The following is a 20186-nucleotide window of genomic DNA, read 5'->3' as shown; positions in this document are numbered from 1 at the left end:
ACCAGATTCTCGCCGGGACCTGGAAACAGCCCCAGAGCCGCAGTCGCCGCGGGGCGGCCTGGGAAAGTCAGCAACGCAGTGAGGGAACCGCAGCCCGGCGGCCCTGGAATCTCCCAGGTCAGAGGAGCTGCGAGGGAAGCTGATTTGGAACTGAATCAGCTACTCTTAAGGATACCGCTCTCACAATTTTGTTGCAGGCGTATTACTTTGAAGATCTTTGAGATCGTATGAAATGGGGCAAATGCTGATTTTGTCATTGTTCTGCGGTTTCCAAACTATTCTCATAGAATATTCTCACATATAGCAATTGAATTTATGCGTTGATGTTTGAAAACATGGTCCCTTTTGCTGTTGTGCAAAAAAAATCCAAAACTGTTAGCATTTAAATTCAAACACTTTCTAATTCCCCTGACCTACCCCTTCCCTTTTCAAGAGTAGCATTTAACTTGGAGACTTGGTGGCCCCAGAGAGCTTGTTAGCTCTCAGCCCCTAAAGGAATAACTGCAGATTTTTAATTCATATATATTATGAATATATGAATATTATATATATGGGTTCTTTGGAGACAGGGTTTCTTTGGAGCCAGCCCTGCTCTTGTAGACCAGGCTGGCCTCGAACTCACAGAGAACCACCTGCCTCTGCCTCCCGAGTGCTGGGATTAAGGGCGTGCGCCACCACCGCCCCGCTGAAGGCTACACGGTTATGATTATAAACCTTAGTGTTTACTAACAAAACTTTATACTCACCATTATGTTCCGTTTGAAGTGTATCATACTGATGTAAATAGAATAATATGTTCTTATGCTGAGGTTTGAAGGCAAACCTCAGAGTCCAGAAATGTATGCATACTGAATGTGCGGATTTCAGGCTACACTATTTTTACAGTTAGGAAACAGAATATATAAGGACAAATTTAGAAAGCGGCTTTTCTGGTGAAAAAAAAAAAAAGCACCATGAGCATTGACAAATGGCCGAACTGTTGCCTTTTTCTTCAGGGTTGTTTACATGCAGTGAGGAGACTCTGGACTTCTCTCGGGGAAGAGGGGGCAGTGCCTGAACCCTGCCCATAGGGTTTTGTACTGATACTGAGTGTTGCAGAACTACAGCAGCCTGGTTTCTGTGGGCGAGAACAGCTTGATTGCGGTTTCCCTTGCTCCTGTTCAGGGATCCTAGGAAAATAACTATGTCTGTATGTTTGAGAGCTGTGTGTGTTTGAGTCTCACACCTCACAGAGTAAATTAAAATCATCAGAGGAAAAGGCGAAGTTTGACGAGATTTCATCTGTTTTTCGTATATTTGTCCTTTTGAGAGGTGGAAGGTTTCCTTCATTCTTGTCCCATGATAAAATCAGACACTAGGTTTTGACTGAGGTGTGGTTAGAAGTGGGATTCAAGTTACAGAAACGCAAAATGCTCCTTAAATATTTTCAGTGTGCTGACGCTGTATGACAGTTGGGGGATCATTTATAAAATCCTTTAATTCTACTGAGTACAGGACTGTGTTAGAAATCCCTGGTGCTCACTGAAAAATCTCTTTCTTGTATGCAGGGCTCTCACTGCTCAGCCAGACCTGCTTACCTGTGGAGGAGAACAAGGAGCCCTGGAAGGTAGAGAGAGGAAACAGTAGCAGAAGATCCAGGTATGGTGGAGGGTTTGACCAGGGGTTCAAGTAATCGTGGCAGTGGGACACATACTCGGTTTCACCACATTGTGTGTCACTAGAAATGATTCTGTAGACGTCCACTGAGAAAGATCCCAGGATATTCCTATTGTAGATTTTAGAAGAATCTCTATGTAAGAATTAGTACTAGGAATAATTATTTCATTTGACATTGCTTGTAAGGGATGCTGTCCCTCTTCCATTCACATTGCTGATTGTGTCTTCATGCTAATATTAAATGGTTTTTTATTTCTTTAATTTTTCATGTAGTGCTTAATTAGGACACTCAATGCCTTTAGGTTTTTTCTACTTAAAAGTTTTGGAGCTTTTTGCATTTTCTTGGGTTCTCTATCTTTTAGGGTTAATTACTGAATTTCTAATATAATGCCAGCAGGAATTTGACAAGAATTTCTTACTATTCTCTAGAGTATTAAACTGTATCTACATGTCTTCCCATTGCTATCCCCTGCTGTCAGTCTTCAGTCTTCATGACAGTACTCGACAGTTTGTATCGCTATAATTTTAATATCTTTTGAAATCGCCTCTAGGTTTGCTCCTTCTTTCATAATTTTTGAAGTCTGTGGTTTCTCACAAGTTTGTGTATTTTAGGATCGTTTTCTCTGTTTCTAAAAAAAATACCTGTAAGATTTGGGTACAAATTACTTAGAATCTTTATAGTACCCATACCTCCCCTATGCTGTCTTTACATGTTTGAATGAGCACATGCTGGCAATGAATCACTATTCAGTTGCCTTTAATATATTTTGTTTTCTACCTGCTGTTGGTTTCTGTGTTCCAGATTCTTTGAGAAGAGAGTTTTTAAAACATTGACATTTACTATTTTTTTAAAAAAAAATTGGGCTGGGCGGTGGTGGAACATGCCTTTAATCCCAGAACTCGGGAGGCAGAGGCAGGCAGATCTCTGGGAGTTCGAGGCCAGCCTGGTCTACAAGAGCTAGTTCCGGGACAGGCATCAAAAGCTACAGAGAAACCCTGTCTCGAAAAACAAGCAAACAAACAAACAAAAAGTTGGTAATTCTAGGACATGAGCACAGTGGAGAGTATTTCTTGAAGTTAGAAAACTCTACCTGAGAATCTCCTACTATTGCGTGGTTTACTTTCTGGATACCTGCTAGGCATTATTGGTTTTCTGTCTGATTTTCTTATGCATCAATGAATAGTGAATGTCGGAGCTTCCCTGTATCACTGCCTGTTTTCTCCCTTTCATTGCTTTTTGTATTTGAAAACTAAAATGCATTCATATTGCATACAGTCCTTTTTTCCAGTTTGTGCTTTTGTGTCCTGGTGATGTGCTGTTCTGTTCAGAGACAAGTTTCCGACGTCCACATATGGGCATATTCCTACTTTCTGTTTCTGTGCAGGTTTCACTGTTCTAGATCATTCATGAAGACCTGTGGTTCATTGTACGGTGGCAGAGACGAGGATCCAGGCTCATTTTCTGTGTGGATAGATACTTTTCCCAACACCATTGGTTTACGAGGCTGCCTGTTGTGCAAAAAGTGTGTGGTATTTTGGTGACATTGCCATGGTCACTGCTCTTGGTCTAGTTCTCCATCTACTGCTGTGGTGCACTGAGCTGTGTGTCTGTTCTTCTGCTGCTCCCATGGTGTTATTAGTCATATCGCTCTGCAGTCTCATCTAAAGTCAAAGCTGGGACAACAAAACCTCGGCCTTGTGGGCTGCTCTGTACTCTCAGGGTCTCTGTGCTACCGTGGAAATTTGTATGACTCTCTGTACTGTATCATGGGAAGTTTGATTGTTGTGGAGTTTGAGTTAATATACTAACCTTTTTCATTGTTACTGTTCTTGTCACAGTACTGTCCCATTCTGTGTGCATGGAAATTCTTTCCATCTTCCAGTGTTTTATTCAGTTCCTTCGGATAATTAAAGAGTTAACTGGAGAGGTCTTTCTTTTGCTTGGTTAGGTTTTTTGCTTTTTTTTCCCATTAGAAATATGTATTTTGGGGCCAGACATGGTGGTGCATGCCCTTAATAACAGCACTCAAGAGGCAGAAGTAGGTGGATCTCTGTGAGTTTGAGGCCAGCCTGGGCTACAAAGAGGGTTTCAGGATAGCCAGGATTGTTACACAGAGAAATCCAAAAAATTTCAAAAAATGAAAAACAAAACAAAAAAATTTAAAAAACCTTTTTTTAAAAAAAAAGTCTATCTAGTTTTATGTAAGTAGCAGTAACAACAGTACAAAGCTTTTCTTTTTATTTTTTAATTAATTTTTTCCCATCCCCGTCACTGTTTCTCCTCCTCACCTTGTTTCTTCCCAGTCTTCCCCCCCCAACTTTCCCTCTTCCTCCCTGCCCCCCATCCACTCCTCTTCCTTTCTCTTTAAAAAAAAGTCAGCCTCCCATATATATCAGTCAGCCATGGTATTTCAAGTTGCAGTGAGATTAGGTACTTCCTTCTTTTAAGGCTAGATGAGGCAGCCAGTTAGAGGAATGGGTCCCCAAAGCAGGCAACAGAGTCACAGACAGCCCCTGTTCTCCTATTAGGAATTCCACACAACTATAACATAGGTGCAAAGGAATTAGGTCAGTTCCATGCAAACACTCTAGTTGATGGTTCAGTCTGTGTGACCCCCCAACAAGCTTCTCTTATTGGATTGTTGTATAGAAGACGGAAATTTTGCCTCCAAGTAGGCATTGGTATTTCCTATTCACTTATATTTTTACAGGTTTTTGTAAGGATTAATTTTGATATTTATTCGTTGGCTGCATGTATGTCTGTGTGAGGGTGTCCGATCCCCTGGAACTGGAGTTACAGACAGTTGTGAGGTGCCATGTGGGTGCTTGGAATTGAACCCAGGTCCTTTGGAAGAGGAGTCAGTGCTCTTAACCTCTGAACCATCTCTACAGTTCCTTAACTTTCCTATATTGACCACTATATGTTTTTCTCTCTCTGTCTTGGTCTGGATAACAGTTGATGCACTGTGTTGAGTTGGTGTGGAAGGAGCAAGCACCTTTGTCTCTGTCCTGACTAGAGTAGAATGATTTCAGTTTTCCTCCTTGAGTGTAATGTTGGATATAGGTTTATGGCTTCTAGTGTTTATGGTGTTGAGGTTTGTGTCTTCGGAGCTTTTATACTGAGCAAATGTGGTATTTTGTACAGGCCTTTTGTGGCTCTGTTAACATGATCATGTTTCTTCTCTCACTGAGTATAGATATTTGCTGTTTTACATTGATTGCTTTGTATGTCTTTCTGAAACACTTACATCCCTGGCATGAAACCAACCTGACCTGTTTCTTTCTTTTTTTTTTTAAATTGACTTTTATTGAGCTCTACATTTTTCTCTACACCCCTCTCTGTCTCTCACCTCCACTTCTACCCTCTCCCAAGGTCCCCATGCTCCCAATTTACTCAGGAAATCTTGTCTTTTTCTACTTCCCAAGTAGATTAGATCCATGTATGTTTCTCTTAGGGTCCTCATTGTTGTCTAGATTCTCTGGGATTGTGATTTGTAGGCTGGTTTTCTTTGCTTTATGTTTAAAGACCACTTATGAGTGAGGACATATGATAATTGCTTTTCTAGGTCTGGGTTACCTCACTCAATATGATATTTTCTAGATCGATCAATTTGCCTGCAAATTTCAAGATGTCGTTTTTTTTCCTGCTGTGTATTACTCCATTGTGTAAATGTACCACATTTTCCTTATCCATTCTTTGGTCGAGGGGCATTTAGGTTGTTTTCCAGGTTCTGGATAAGACAAACAAAGTTGCTATGAACATAAGCTCAGCACATGTTCTTGTGGCATGATTGAACACCCTTTGGATATATACCCAAAAGTGGTATTACTGGGTCTTGAGCAAGGTTGTTTCTTAATTTTCTGAGAAATCACCATACTGATATCCAAAGGTGCTATATCAGCTTACACTCCCACCAGCAATGCAGGAGTGTTCCCTTTTCCCCACAACCTCTCCAGCATAGGTTGTCATCAGTGTTTTTTATCTTGGCCATTCTTGCGGGTGTAAGATAGAATCTCAGAGTTGTTTTGATTTGCATTTCTCTGATAGCTAAGGATGTTGAGCATTTCCTTAAGTGTCTTTCAGCCATTTTAGATTTCTCTGTTGAGAGTTCTCTGTTTAGGTCTCCATTTTTTTTTATTGGATTATTTTTTCTTTTGATGATTAATTTCTTAAGTTCTTTGTATATTTTGGATATCAGCCCTCTATCTGATGTGGGTTTTGTGAAGATCTTTTCCCATTCTGTAAGCTATTGTTTTGTCTTGTTTGACCATGTTCTTTGCTTTACAGGTTTTCAGTTTCAGAAGGTCCCAATTATTAATTGTTTATCTCAGTGTCTGTGCTACTGGGGTTATATTTAAGAAGTGGTCTCCTGTGCCAATGTGTTCAAGTGTACTTCCCACTTTCTCTTCTAAGAGGTTCAGTGTGGCTGGCTTTATGTTGAGGTATTTGATCCATTTGGACTTGAGTTTTGTGCATGGTGATAGATATGGATCTATTTTCATTCTTCTACAGGTTGATATCCAGTTATGTCAGCACCATTTATTAAATATCCTTTCTTTTTTCCATTTAATACTTTTTGTTTTGTCAAAAATCACATGTTCAAAAGTATGTGGATTAATATCTGGGTCTTTGATTCGGTTCCATTGCTGACCTTTGTTTCTGTATAGTTCAGAGAGAGTCTTGGTGTCTATTTTTAGTCAGACAACTGGTTTGGCTTGTCCTTATATGATATGTTGTCCCTTTAGAGAATTTATTGCTGAATCTGTCCAGTCACTGATTGTCCTGGAACTCACTCTTGTGAACCAGACTGGCCTTGAACTCATAGAAAGCCTCTTGGCTCTGCCTTCTGAGTGCTGAAATTAAAGGTACTTGGCTAGTCCTGGAATATTTTTTGAAGAGATCATTAGGGCTAAGATTCCAGTGTTTGTGTCAGATCTATTCTAGTTTCATGACAGAGAAGGTTGGTTCTAGGAACTCATCCTTTTCTTCTAAATTTCCAGTTTGTTTGAGATGACTTTACTCAGGAGTCCACACAATAACACAGATATCATGGGTATCTTTTGCTATGCCCCCCTTTCAGTCTAATTCCATTACTTAGGGAATTTCCTCTCTTGTTGCAGATTAGGGAAAGATGCTTTGTTGGTCCTTTTATTTCATCACAGAAGCAAGTCTGAAGCATTGGCTCCTGGTATTGTTCCTTGAATCTTTATTACATTGATTTCTACACGGCCTTTCTTATACCTTTCTGCATACTATTTCAGACTGATTTGTTCTTCTGCTGGTAAGCCCTCAGGCACATAACTATGGATGAATATCTTTCACAACCAGAGCCTATTGTTGCTAAAACTTCTCAGTATTTCTTTATCACTCACTTCTGTGTCCCTCTATTTCATGAGCTTCACTCTAAGAAAGTGTCCTAGGTGCTTCATGAGTTCTCTCTTACTGTTCATTGATTTAAGTCTCCACAGTAGCTAGGTAAGGAATAGTAAACAAGGGGCTCAGCAGTTAAGAGCACTTGTTGCTCTCACAGAGAATCTTGGTTCAGTGCTCAGCATAGATGTACAAGAAATAGCTTGGAGGTGTCAGTTGTAGTGAGAGAATAAATGTGGAGCCTGGGTATGTCACAGAGTTGCTGACACCTCATGTCAATATTGGAAGACTTGGGAATGAACCTTGTGGATGAGAAATAAAGTTGTTTGTGTTCATGGAGCCCAGAGCTAGAAGCCATCCTGTGCCCATTGTAATGTGGCAATGGAAGATTTATCATATTGGTGATGTAGCTAGGAACACAGCAGTAACTTTTAAAAGGATCCACCCTAATTTTGGACAAATTTATGATATAGGAAAATACTGTCTCATCTACCGAGCATCTCATCTACAGAGAAGTCTGAAATGGAGGGGAAATGAATTGTATTAAACACCACAGTTTTCTTGTAACCATAGGCACCAGATCTCAAAATCTCCTCAGTGATAAGTAGATGTGATAGAGAAAGGACGTGTACCCACTCTTAAGTGGTTTATGATTCTTAAATGGGACCTGGCATCTCATTAGTATCACAAGTTGGATTAAGGGCTGCATGTTAATTGTGTCTTAAGTCACACCCAACGTACTCTTCCATGTTATACATATGTTAAATGCAGTGAGAAACCAAACACATTGAGTGACATTCTCCCTGGCACACTCCGGGGCAGTGCTTTGCATTTGAGCTTCTAAGGTCCTGAAAGTCGTGCATGTTCCTCTTTGAGGAGAGTTGGCTGCATGTGGTACCCTTCACTGAGTTCATTTTCTGTTAGACATTTACTGCAGGTCGTGCAGAAAACTGTTCTTAACTTTTTAGCCCTCTCTTCTGCCACTCTCTATTTTTTTAAATGTTTATGATCCTTAACCATGAGGTAATTACAAACTCAAAACCAACTGATTCTCCTATTTTCACCCTATTCAGAATGGCTAAGGTGGAGGAGAAGGTGTAGTGGGTATGCATTCGCTCCCATTACTCCAGATTAAAAGGCAGGTGGATTTCTTTGACTTGATGTCAGTCTGGTTTACACAGTGAGTACACCAGCTAGAACTATACAGTGAGACTGTCTCAAAACACATTTTGAGGACACTTTCTTAGAGTTAGGGTGAGGGCTAGCTCGTGCAATACAGTGACACAAGTGGAGTGACACTTTTCCACTGAGAAGAGCTTTTGATCTTGCAGCATTTCACCTCATCTCTACACTGCTGTCAAATTCCATGTTGCTGCTGGGACTTCCACTGACCTCATGGAACCACCTGTAGTCACATACCATGTATTAGAGTTTTTCTGGAGGAACAGAACTGATAGAATGAATACATGATAGATAGATAGATAGATAGATAGATAGATAGATAGATAGATACATACATACATACATACATACATACATACATATACACATATATACATAGATGGAACAATAGAACTGATAGAATGGATGGATAGATAGATACATACATACATACATACATACATACATATACACATACATACATAGATGGAACAATAGAACTGATAGAATGGATAGATAGATAGATAGATAGAGGAATAGAACTGATAGAATGAATCTATAGATGGATGGATGAGTGGATATAGATATGGATATAGATATAGAAAGGGATTTTATTAGAGTGTGTTACAGGCTGTGGGCCATCTTATCCAACCAATGGGAAAAATCCAAAAGTTGCTCAGTTCATAAAGTTGGGTGTCTCAGCTGGCCGGAATCCTTGAGAAGCAGGCTTTAATGCCAGAGAAGGAATGGCCTTACCAATGAGAGCAAGGGCAGGCAAGCAAAGAGAGCAAGCTTCTTTTTTCATGTCCTTTATATAGGCTGCCAGGAGGAGGTGTGGCCTAGATTAAAAGTAGATCTTCCCACCTCAAAAGATCTTACATTAAAAGTGGACTTTCCCACTTCAACTGATTTAAGTAAGAAAAAAAAAATCCCTCCCTGGTGTACCCAGCCACTTGAGTTTTAGTTAATGCCAGATTAGTCAAGTTGGCAACAAAGAATAACCATCACATTCCATTTCTGTTGCTGCTTATCAGATTCCTCCTTTGGTTAGTTTAAAAACAATGAATTCTTCAGTTGTATCTTCTCCAGTTTTTTCTAAGAGGTATTAGTGGAGGTCTTGAATTACATCTGCTTCTTTTTTCAGGTTTGAGAATTTCTTTCCTATCGCCCTGTATTGTAGGTATCAGAACTACAATCTGTTTTCATCTTGATTTTGTTGTTTTAGTACGAATTTCCTAACTTCATAGGGTTGCCATAGCTCAGTGAATATCTTTTGAATTCTTCAGGTAACTCATACGTATTCATGGTTGATTCCTAGAGCTTTATTTTACTTTGGACACTTTTTATTAAGAACTTTGCACATGTCTAGTATTTCAATATTAAAGAAAATTTAGTAGAAAAAAGTCTTCCAAATCACAGGGTATAAACATAGAATGCCTTTATTTCATTATTGATCTTAGAGAGATTATCATTCTAAGGGCATTCCTTAGAAGAACAAGCTTTACCCATGCCCCTTCATTCTCTTTTCCCTGGCAGCCATTGGGTGGGTTCCGCCAAGCCCTCCACACTAATGAGTCATTACTCATTAGTCCACACTAATGAGTCACACTAATGAGACATTACCTAAAGCAGTTTAGCACACAGACGTTCTGCTTAACACCACATATTGACCTTTTCCATAGTTTCAGAAGGGTTGCTGGTGACAGGTATTCTCATACAAAAGTGTGAATAATACTGAAAACAAGTGAAACTTGAGAAGAGGAGTAAGTTGGGAAGGTACACTTTAATTCAGCGAACAGGGCACGGTCTGCTTAGGTGGTGATTAGGTCGGCTCTAAGTAGATCTGATGAGAGGTGTGCCATATTGAGATGTTTGCCAGATAGACTGAGCTATTGCTTGCTGTGTCTGTTCTCCCAGACAGCATGGTATACATGGTGAATAGTGTATTCACAGAGTCAGATATTGTAGTCTAAGTATTTTTCTAACCTCTAGAAAAGCCAGCATCAATGTGCATGATGGAAAACTGTAGAGTCCCTCAAACCTCTCCTCAGGAAGTGACTGTTCTGGAATTGTGACTGTGTTCACACTGAAAATGATTTCTATATTTAACCTCAGAACATACAGAGTTCCCATGTCCTCTGTCAATATGAAAGCAGACTTTTGCCTAAGCTGTAATCTTTTGATGCTGCCATTAAACATTGCACTCTTGCCTTAGAGAGGCCATATGAAGAACACAGTGCTCAGTTGTTCATCTATGATGCTTTCCCACCTCAAGACTGCATCATGATTTCCAGAAAATGAACTCATTGGCATCTTTGGAGGGAGGGTAAAGGGAGAATTTTCTTCTTCTTTTTCAGATGTTCTCTTATTTATTTCATTTCTCTATTTTTAACCTACAGGTCCTTTGTGTATATATTATGTCTGTAGGCAACAAATGTACTTTCATTTCCTGGCTGCCCAGACCCAAATAATCACACAGAAATGATATTAATTACAATACTGTTTGGCCAATGGCTCAGGCATATTCCTAACTAGCTCTTACATTTTAAATTAGCACATTTCTATTAATCTATGTATTGCCATGAGGCTGTGGTTTACCAGTAAGGTCCTAGCATCTTTCTCCTTTGGCAGCTACATGGCGTCTCCTTGATTCCACCTACTCTTTCTATATATCACTATTCAGATTTGCCGCCTGTCACACAAAGAATGCCAGTCACACATGGTTGTAAGCTATCATATGAGCCCGGGAACTCAAAACAGAGTAAGTGCTCTTAGCCACTGAACCATGTGTCCAGTCCCCCTTTAACTTTTGTTTTTATTTTTTTTATTTTCTTAATATTTATTTTATTTATTTATTATGTATACAATATTCTGTGTGTATGCCTGCAGGCCAGAAGAGAGCACCAGACCTCTTTACAGATGGTTGTGAGCCACCATGTGGTTGCTGGGAATTGAACTCAGGACCTTTGGAAGAGCAGGCAATGCTCTTAACCACTGAGCCATCTCTCCAGCCGTTTTGTTTTTATTTTTAAAAAGAAGTTTTTAGTTTATTTTTTGTGTATGAATATTTTGTCTGAATGCATGTCTGTATACCTGTGTAGGCCAGAAGAGGTCGTTGGATTCCCTTGAATTGGAGTTACTTGTGTCGATGGGAATTGTAACTTGTAACTTGTGTCGATGGGAATTGTACCCAGGTCCTCAGGAAGACCAGCCAGTGCCCTTTAACTACTTACTGATCCATCTCTCTTTAGTTTTTTGGTAAAACCATTTTTATATTAAATGACTTGGGCTCCAGGTGTTTCCTTTTGTATAATATTTTTTATATTTCCCCCATGTCAAGAAAAACTGCTAGGGCAGTGGTTCTCAACCTTCCTAATGCTATGACCCTTTCATATAGTTCCTCCTGTTGTGGTGAATCCCTACCATGAAGTTATATTCATTGCTACTTCATAACTGTGATTTTGCTACTGTTAAGAATCGTAAATATCTGGTTTTCCAGTGGTCTTAGGCGTCCCCTGTGAAATAGTTGTTCAACTCCTGAAGGGGCCGTGACCCACACGTTGAGAACCACGAGGCTGAGCGTCCAAGCCCTTGGTTCTCATGCACTTTTTTGATATTTTCTTTTGCTGTACTTGCAATTCTTTACTCCACGAAATCTTATGGTCAGATTTATTTTGTTTTGTGTTTCTGCTTAATTTCTGTGCTTCTGGAAGCTCTTTTACTGTTTGCTTATTCCGGAATTATTAAGCATTAAATTATATCTTTCTTGAAGACTTGCAGCCTCTCAAGTTTTCCAGGTAGGTCCTTGATCTAGTTTGAATTGATTTCTATGTAGGGTGAGAGACATGGATCTGGTGTCATTTTTCTGCATGTGGATTGTTCCTTTGCCAATCCAGTGTGTTCAGGGTGCTCTCTCCTTTCCTGGATACTTCTTTGACATAAATTAGCTGTCTTTCCTGTGAGCTCTGTGTTCTTTTCAATTTCTTACGTGTTTTTTTTTTTTTACGTGCATAACCATGTTGTCTTTGTCACTTGGATCAGTTTTGTAACTTGAAGTCAGGTCCTGGGATAACCCAGGACTATTCCAAAGATTGATCTAGATATTTGTGATTTTCCTGTTTGCGTATGACTTTTAAAGTGTTCTCTGCTTCTGTGAAGAATGTCAGTATTTTGCACATGGGGATTGCATTGACTCTGTAGACGGCAGTTGTTAGTGATTTAGCCATGTCACTTTTCACAGTGAATGTGCATAGAACTTTATTTTCTTCTTCAGTGTCCTAAATTTTCATCATAGGCCTTTATTAAGTTGTTATTTAGGCGTATTCCTAGGTCTTTGGTTGCTTGATTTGGTTTGGTTTTTTGAAACAGGGTTTCTCTTTGTAGCCCTGGCTGTCCTGGAACTCACTCTGTAGACTAGCCTAGCCTCAAACTCACAGAGATCTACCCACCTCTGCCTCCAGAGTGCTGGGATTAAAGGCATGTGCCAGCATCATTGGGCTATTCCTAAGTGTTTTACAGTAACTGTGAATGGGTTACTTTCCTTCTTTTTTTTCTTTTTTTTTTTTTTTGGATTTTTCGAGACAGGGTTTCTCTGTAGTTTTTGGTGCCTGTCCTGGAACTAGCTCTTGTAGACCAGGCTGGCCTCAAACTCCCAGAGATCCGCCTGCCTCTGCCTCCTGAGTGCTGGGATTAAAGGCGTGCGCCACCACCACCCGACCCTTCTTTGTTTCTTAACAAAGCAATGTGTCCCATTGTTGGCACATAGAAGAAGGAGCAGTGTTTCTATTTTAATTGTGTATTCTTCAATATTATGTGAAGCATTTATCATGTCTAAGAGTTTCCCATGGTGTCTGTAGGGAGGTTTTGTGTATATGATCATATCATTCTTTTTTATCTGTATGTCTTCTGTTTCTTCATTCTTTATTGTTTTATCAAAATTTTCAGCTTGCTCTTATAATTATTATGTGAGACCACAGAACACATGTATTTTCTTAATACAGTTTTTTGAAGTAATGCTATTTTTAATTTTTTTCTTTCTGCTATAAATGTTGGCCTAGGATTGACACATGTACCTCTCATTATGTTGACCTGGGTTCTGTTTATTCTTAGTTTTTTTAAATTTCTTTTTGTTTTTCAAATCAGGGTTTCTGTGTAGCCATGGTTGTCCTAGAACTCACTCTGTAGAACAGGGGGACCTCAAGCTTGTAGTGATCTGCCTGTCTCTACCTCCCGAGTGTTGGAATTAAAGGCATGTGCCATTACTGCCCATCCCTAGTTTGTTTAGAAGTTTACCATGAGGCTTTGTTGCACTTTGTCAAATGCCATTTCCAGGTCCTACTGGGATTTTTATCATATGTTTTTTATTCCCTGTGATATTTTTGATGTGGCTGGTTGGATTTTAGGTAGCATTTTTATTCCTTCCTTGTTAGACTTGGTAGCTTTCTGGTTCGGTGTGTTAGATACAGTCACTGCTCCTGGGCCTCCTCTGTTTTTCTCTTCCTCACATGAAATGTCTTATTTCCGGTAGTCTCATGATAATTTTTTTGACTAATCTTTGTATATTTTGCCTCTAACTATTATCCGCAGTGCTGCTTAAGAGGAATGACGTGCGTTAACTCCTGACTATCTTCAAACACACTTCTCTGTCAATTTTAAGAGATCATTTTTCTGGCTGCAGTAACATGGCTGGCAGTTATTTTCTTTCAGGTATTTAAATATATTTTTTCATTCTCTCCTTGCTTTAGAATTATTGACCGTACATCTGGTATTAGTCTGGTATTTGGGTCTTTTTATGTGGTTTGACATTGTTCCTTAACAGAGTTTACTATTAATATTTGTTTTGCATTTTTGACACCTGGTATGAAAGGGCAAGAAGGGGTCCAGTCATTGTTCCTGAGATGGAAAGTCAGAGCAGAGCAACGAGAAGAAATGACCACTTCTTCAGTAAGAACATCCCAGGTTAGTGTTGTGTTCACTTTTTTCCTTTGAGACTTGTTATATATTAAAATCTTGTGTGATGGTTTGAATAGGAATGACCGCCATAGACTCATGTGTTTGAGTGCTTGACTCATAGGGAGCGGCACTACTAGGAGGTGTGGCCGTGTTGGAGTACGTGTGACCTTGTTGGAAGAAGTGTGTCACTGTAACAGTGGACTTTGAAGTCTCAGATGCTCAAGCTTGGCCCAGTGTCAATTTGCGGCCTCTGCATCTAGATGTAGAACTCTCAGCTCCTTCTTTAGCACCATGCCTGCATGCCACCATTTTTCCTGTCATTACAAAAATGGACTAAACCCCTGAAACTATAAGCTAGCCCCAGTGAAATGTTCTCCTTTCTAAGAGTTGCCTCCTCATGGTGTCTCTTGACAGCAATAGAAACCCTAGGTAAGACATCTGGAAAGTGATTCATTCTCTGCTTCTGATGGTTATCATTTGAAATGTTTGTTTCCCATGTATCCCCCCCTCCTCCGCGCCTGTAGTCAAGATTAACTCTTTAAATGTCTACTGTGTACCACAGCCTTTTCTCCAGTTTCCTTCAGATTTCGTGTGAGGGCAAATATTCACAATGAAAGTAAAACCTGCATTTCCAATGTGACAAGCGCTCAAACAAATGTGTTGTGGTTTCATTGCTACAAAGGATGGGTTTGTTATCCATATATTAGTTAAGGCCTCGTGTGTCATGTAGGTTCCATGCGAGGGATGTGTCAGGTTTCCACATTTGACCGCCTTGAGTTCCTTGCTAGAATCTCTAATAATGTTTTGGAAAAGAAATCAGAGATGTGCTATTTGGATCCACATCTATCCTATCGCTAAATATTTAAACTCTCTAGAGAGTGCTGAAGATGGCAGGCCAGAGAGCCTTGATCATGCTGTGAAATTGGTATTTCTGTAAGGAGATGCACACTGTATCTGCTGTTTCTCCCTTTGGCATTTGATATCACAGTGATGATGTGCCTGTGTTTGTTGACACCTGATCTCTATTTGTCTCAGAAGAGTTCGTTCCTGCTCACATCTTTCTCTTGGTTCCGATGATCAGGGATAACTTCCCAAACTAGAGGAATGAATATGTTCACTTTTTCTTTTGTGTGCTTTTCAGACAGTGACCTATTGTGTAGCCTCTCCTGATTGTGAGTCTTTATGTGAAAGCATGTAGAATGTCAGTAAGAATTTTCTTGAGACTGTTGAGTAATGTACATAAGCAGAAATGAAGATTCCTCTTAGTTATATTGTTCTGGTCTTTTCCTCTGGAGGAGGAAGGCTCTCCTACCACCTCTTTTTCTCTTTTGCTGAAGCTACTGTTTTTCATAGTTTGAGATTATGAGAAAAGGCTGTAATGGACACAGTTGTAGCATTTAGAGACACAATTTTGCTTATCACAAACTTTCCATCTGAGATGTGACACTGTGAACCCATATGACATAAACTCCTACTTCATAAATGGTAGATTTCTATTTCTAAACCTTAAATTTTTATCTTATATTTCCTAAAAGTATATCATCTGTGGGACTATCATGTCATTCTTTTTTCAGTATTGTGTGACAGACTGGGGAGATGCACATGCACACACAATTGTGCGCACACACATAAAGGGAGCCCATGTTACATGGATATCACCAACTTGGTGAACCGATGAATTTTACTAGGGTTACTTATAGAAGTAGAAATGACTCAGACACTGTATCCCCAAGCATGGATGACATCTCACAAATCCGGGAAACCTGGAGCAGACTGTATTGCTTGCCAGCAGTACAACAAGTTGGAGGGTATCATTTCCTGGTGACTCATTTGGCCAGAGCCAATCTTCTAGGCAGCTCAGCTGAGGCTGCTAGGCTGGTTTCTTCTTGAGGGGGGAGGGGGCCGTGCCTGTGCTCCTCTGAAAATCCTTGCAGCTCGACTTACGAAGTCAGAATGGCTTTCTTCAGTCTTTACTCTTCATATACTCTTGGGGAGGGAGGGAGGGAAGGAGAGAAGAATGGAGGGAGGAATCTAAGGAATTTGTTCAGTTTCATTGACAGTTGTGAGTTGTTTACTTCCTGTTTAACGAGTTTTTCTGCAGGGAAGAATGTTTCACACTCCCAGGAAACTGTTGTACAGCACACAAAGTTAGAATATACGATTAAATTTTATTTTAATTTATATGTATGAGTATTTTAGCCTGCATGTATGTCTATGTCCTACTTACATGCCCTCAGAAGGCAATGGATCAGGTGGAACTAAAACTACTGGTGGTTATGGGATGCCCTCTAGATCCTGGGAACCAAACCCAGAGCATGTGGAAGAACAAACAGTAGTTTTGACTGCTAAACTATGTCTACATTCCATATTAAAGAATAATTCTCCAGGGCTTGTAGACATGGCTCAGAGGTTAAGAACACTGGTTGCTCTTCTAGAGATTCTAAATTCAATTCCAGGCAACCACATGGTGGCTCACAACCATCTATAATGGGATCTGGCGCCCTCTTCTGGCATGCAGGTATATATGAAGGCAGAACACTGCTTACATAATGAATAAATAAATCTTCTTTAAAAAATAATTTTCCTGCCTCATCTACATCACAGAAATGTTCCTAGGTTCCTATAACTCTTTTACTAGGAATTCTCCCCAGCAGCACATGGTAAAACTCTTAAATATTCATTACAGGGTCTGTTAACATTTGGGGCCGTGGCTTTGGACTTCTCCCAGGAGGAGTGGGAATACCTGGACTCTACTCAGAGGGCTTTGTACATTGATGTGATGTTGGAGAATTACAGCAACCTGGTCTTTGTTGGTGAGAACATTTTTCTTACAGAATTCGATCTTTTGTATTTACCTGGTTTATAGGTATATAAAGTCATCTGAGAAAACAATAAATGCTCTTAACTGCTGACCCATCTCTCCGGCTATCTTACCAAGTTTTTAGTGAAACATTGAATGTTAAATGTGTGGAAGAGATATGCATTTCAATACACTTTGTAAGTTGAATATTTTCATTTTAGCATTGCACAAAACTGTTCGTTAATTATTTTGTGGGAAAAGAGATTTTAAAGAGAGATATTTTAAATATAATCCTTCAGAGAGCTTTTTTTATGAAAGTTATTTATTTTTTTTATCATCTATTTGTCACACTTTCTACAAGTAATGCTGCTGAGAGACGAATGAGAATTCTGTTATCAGTCCCCACAGTGTGATGAAGATCAAAATGGAGGTTCTCAGCATTCATATAATGATAGGGAAAGTAAAAAGCCCTCCACCAAGAGCCCTATTCTAAACAATTATTACTTGTCTTAGAGAACTTAAGGTGACATCAGCTATTGAATCTTACTCACGAGTGTATCCCTATTATCTCTAATTGTGCTCATTTCCCAGAGAACCATTGCGTGTGTGGTAAATACGAGAACGTCTTGGATCAAGACTCAAACTATATTATATGTCAGCATGTGAATATCCAGGAGAAATCTTACAAGTATAATCAGCTTGGCAAAATGCTTCATGAATCCTCCCAATGTACACCTTCTGACACAAATGATTCTGCAGAACACTGCAGCATCTACACATGTGGTAAACACAGGGATGCCTCCACTGACTCATCAAACTTAAACCGACGTAAAAGTGTGCACACTGGAGAAGAACTTTTCAAATATGAAGACTGTGGCAAATGTTTATGTTCCAATAATAGTCTAAATCCAAGTATTCACACTATAAAGATAGAACCCAAGTATACAGAAAGTGATAACCTTCTGGGTTCTGCACACAGACTTGTTCAGCAAAGAACCCATAGTGGAGACAAAGCACACAGTTGTGGGAAATGCTGTTCAAGCCTCAGTACACATGAGAGACTTCATAGTGGAGAGAAACCATGGACATGTAAAGAATGCGGTAAGTCTTTTAAGTGGTTATCTCACCTTAAAACCCATCGCAGAATCCATACTGGAGAGAAACCTTACAAATGTAATGAATGTGATAAGGGCTTTTCTCGATTATCTAGACTTAAAAACCATTCCAGAGTCCATACTGGAGAGAAACCTTACAAATGTGAGGAATGTGGTAAGTGCTTTTCTCGGTTATCTAGACTTAAAAACCATTCCAGAGTCCATACTGGAGAGAAACCTTACAAATGTAAGGAATGTGGCAAAGCCTTTACCCACTGCACAGGTCTTAGTACACATCAGAAAATTCATACTGGGGAGAAACCCCACAAATGCAAAGACTGTGGTAAAGCCTTCTATCTGCTGTCAACACTAAAGGAACATTACAGAGTCCACACTAGGGAGAAACCATACAAGTGCAGTGAATGTGGTAAGTTCTTTCATTGGTTGTCGGGCCTTAAAAGCCACTACAGAATACATACTGGAGAGACACCTTACAAATGTGGAGAATGTGAGAAATCATTTTCTCAGTTGTCAAGACTTAAAAGCCATTATAGAACCCATACTGGAGAGAAATCATGCAAATGTGTAGAATGTGACAAATGCTTTACCCACTGCACAGCTCTTAGAAGACACCATAAAATTCATGCTGATGAAAAACCTTACAAGTGTGAGGAGTGCAGCAAATGTTTTTATGTGTTGTCACACCTTAAAAGCCACTGTAGAACCCATAGTGGAGAGAAACCTTACAAATGTAAGGAATGTGGTAAGTGTTTTTCTCAGCTGTCAAAACTTAAAAACCATAACAGAATCCATACTGGAGAGAAACCTTACAAATGTAAGGAATGTGGCAAAGCCTTTACCCACTGCACAGCTCTTAGTACACATCAGAAAATTCATACTGGGAAGAAACCTTACTCATGCAAAGACTGTGGTAAATCCTTTTATTTGTTGTCGAGACTTAAGGAACATTATAGAGTCCACACTGGAGAGAAACCATACAAGTGCAATGAATGTGGTAAGTTCTTTCATTGGTTGTCAAACCTTAAAAGACATATCAGAATCCACACTGGAGAGAAGCCTTACAAATGTGGAGAATGTGACAAATCATTTAACCACTGCTCAAGTCTTAAAGCTCATCAAAAAATTCATGCTGGGGTGAAATCCTTTAAATGTGAAGAGTGCGGCAAGTCCTTTTATTGGTTGTCAAACCTTAAAACCCACTACAGAATCCACACTGGAGAGAAACCTTACAAATGTGACGAATGTGACAAGTCCTTTTCCCAACGTTCTCTTCTTACAAGGCACAACAAGATCCATACTAGAAAAAAATATGAATATGAGAAACTTATGAGTGATTCAGAGCCACAGAGTTGGTCCTAGCCACACCCACTTAGCATTAAAAAGAAGAAAGCACTCCTGGACAGAGAATAATTATAGATGTGCGTGCAGTAAAGACAGTAAAATTCAGATGAAAAAGATGTCTAAATGGGTCACAGTGTTGGATAAATGTACATAGGCTTGAAAGAGAGGAAAAGAGTATAGACAGTTATAATATAAAAGAGTATAGTCATAGATTAAAGTAGTAAAGATAAAAAATAAATATTAAACTTGTGGAAAAAGTAATAGAATAAGAAAAATAATCTACATGAAGATGGAATATACACAGAGAATCTAGATTATGTGTGTGTGTGTGTGTGTGTGTGTGTGTGTGTGTGTGTATGTGTGTGTGTATTTTTTTTTTTTGACCATGAATGAGCTAAGCACTGAGAGACATTTCATTGTACGGGCTGCCAAGCTAAACCAACATATATTTTAAAGGTATCTTGACTTCAAAATTTGGTTCTAAGGTTATGTTGCTTTGGGAAAGAGGTTCTGCTTTTGTTTCCACAGAGTATGAGAACCTGTGGATTCCTTCCAGACTAATGTGGTTTGTTGAACAAAGTCCCCCCAAAAAGTCTTTGTGAACCCCCCAAAATACTTCACCCAACAAAAAGCAGGAAGCAGTTTGGAGAGTTCACCCAAATTCTCAAATATTGTTTATAAATGTTTGTTTACAATTAAAGGGGGATGTGATATCGAGATGAATGCTTTGCATTTGTATGGATCTTGGTTTATTGATACACATTTAAGGTCAATTTTATTACATGTATAT

The 20186-nt window shown here is 39.4% G+C and overlaps 1 protein-coding gene across 1 annotated transcript in view; it reads left to right on the top strand.

Moving 5' to 3' along the window:
• Nucleotides 1-19606, top strand: part of LOC121449249 (zinc finger protein 54-like) — a 30736-nt gene extending 11130 nt beyond the window's left edge. Inside the window, exons 6-7 of the mRNA XM_041653555.1 lie at nucleotides 18015-18317; nucleotides 18654-19606. Coding sequence (XP_041509489.1) covers nucleotides 18015-18317; nucleotides 18654-19414 — 1064 coding nt within the window. The 3' untranslated portion in view covers nucleotides 19415-19606. The remainder of the gene's footprint in view (nucleotides 1-18014; nucleotides 18318-18653) is intronic.
• The last annotated feature ends 580 nt before the right edge of the window (nucleotides 19607-20186 follow it).

This window comes from Microtus oregoni, unplaced genomic scaffold (assembly GCF_018167655.1).
Source record: "Microtus oregoni isolate MIOR12 unplaced genomic scaffold, Mior012 000006F_ref0000085, whole genome shotgun sequence".
Classification (NCBI taxonomy): Eukaryota; Metazoa; Chordata; class Mammalia; order Rodentia; family Cricetidae; genus Microtus; species Microtus oregoni.
Note: the sequence above shows the minus strand (reverse complement) of the source record. Positions and strands in the feature narration are given on the sequence as shown.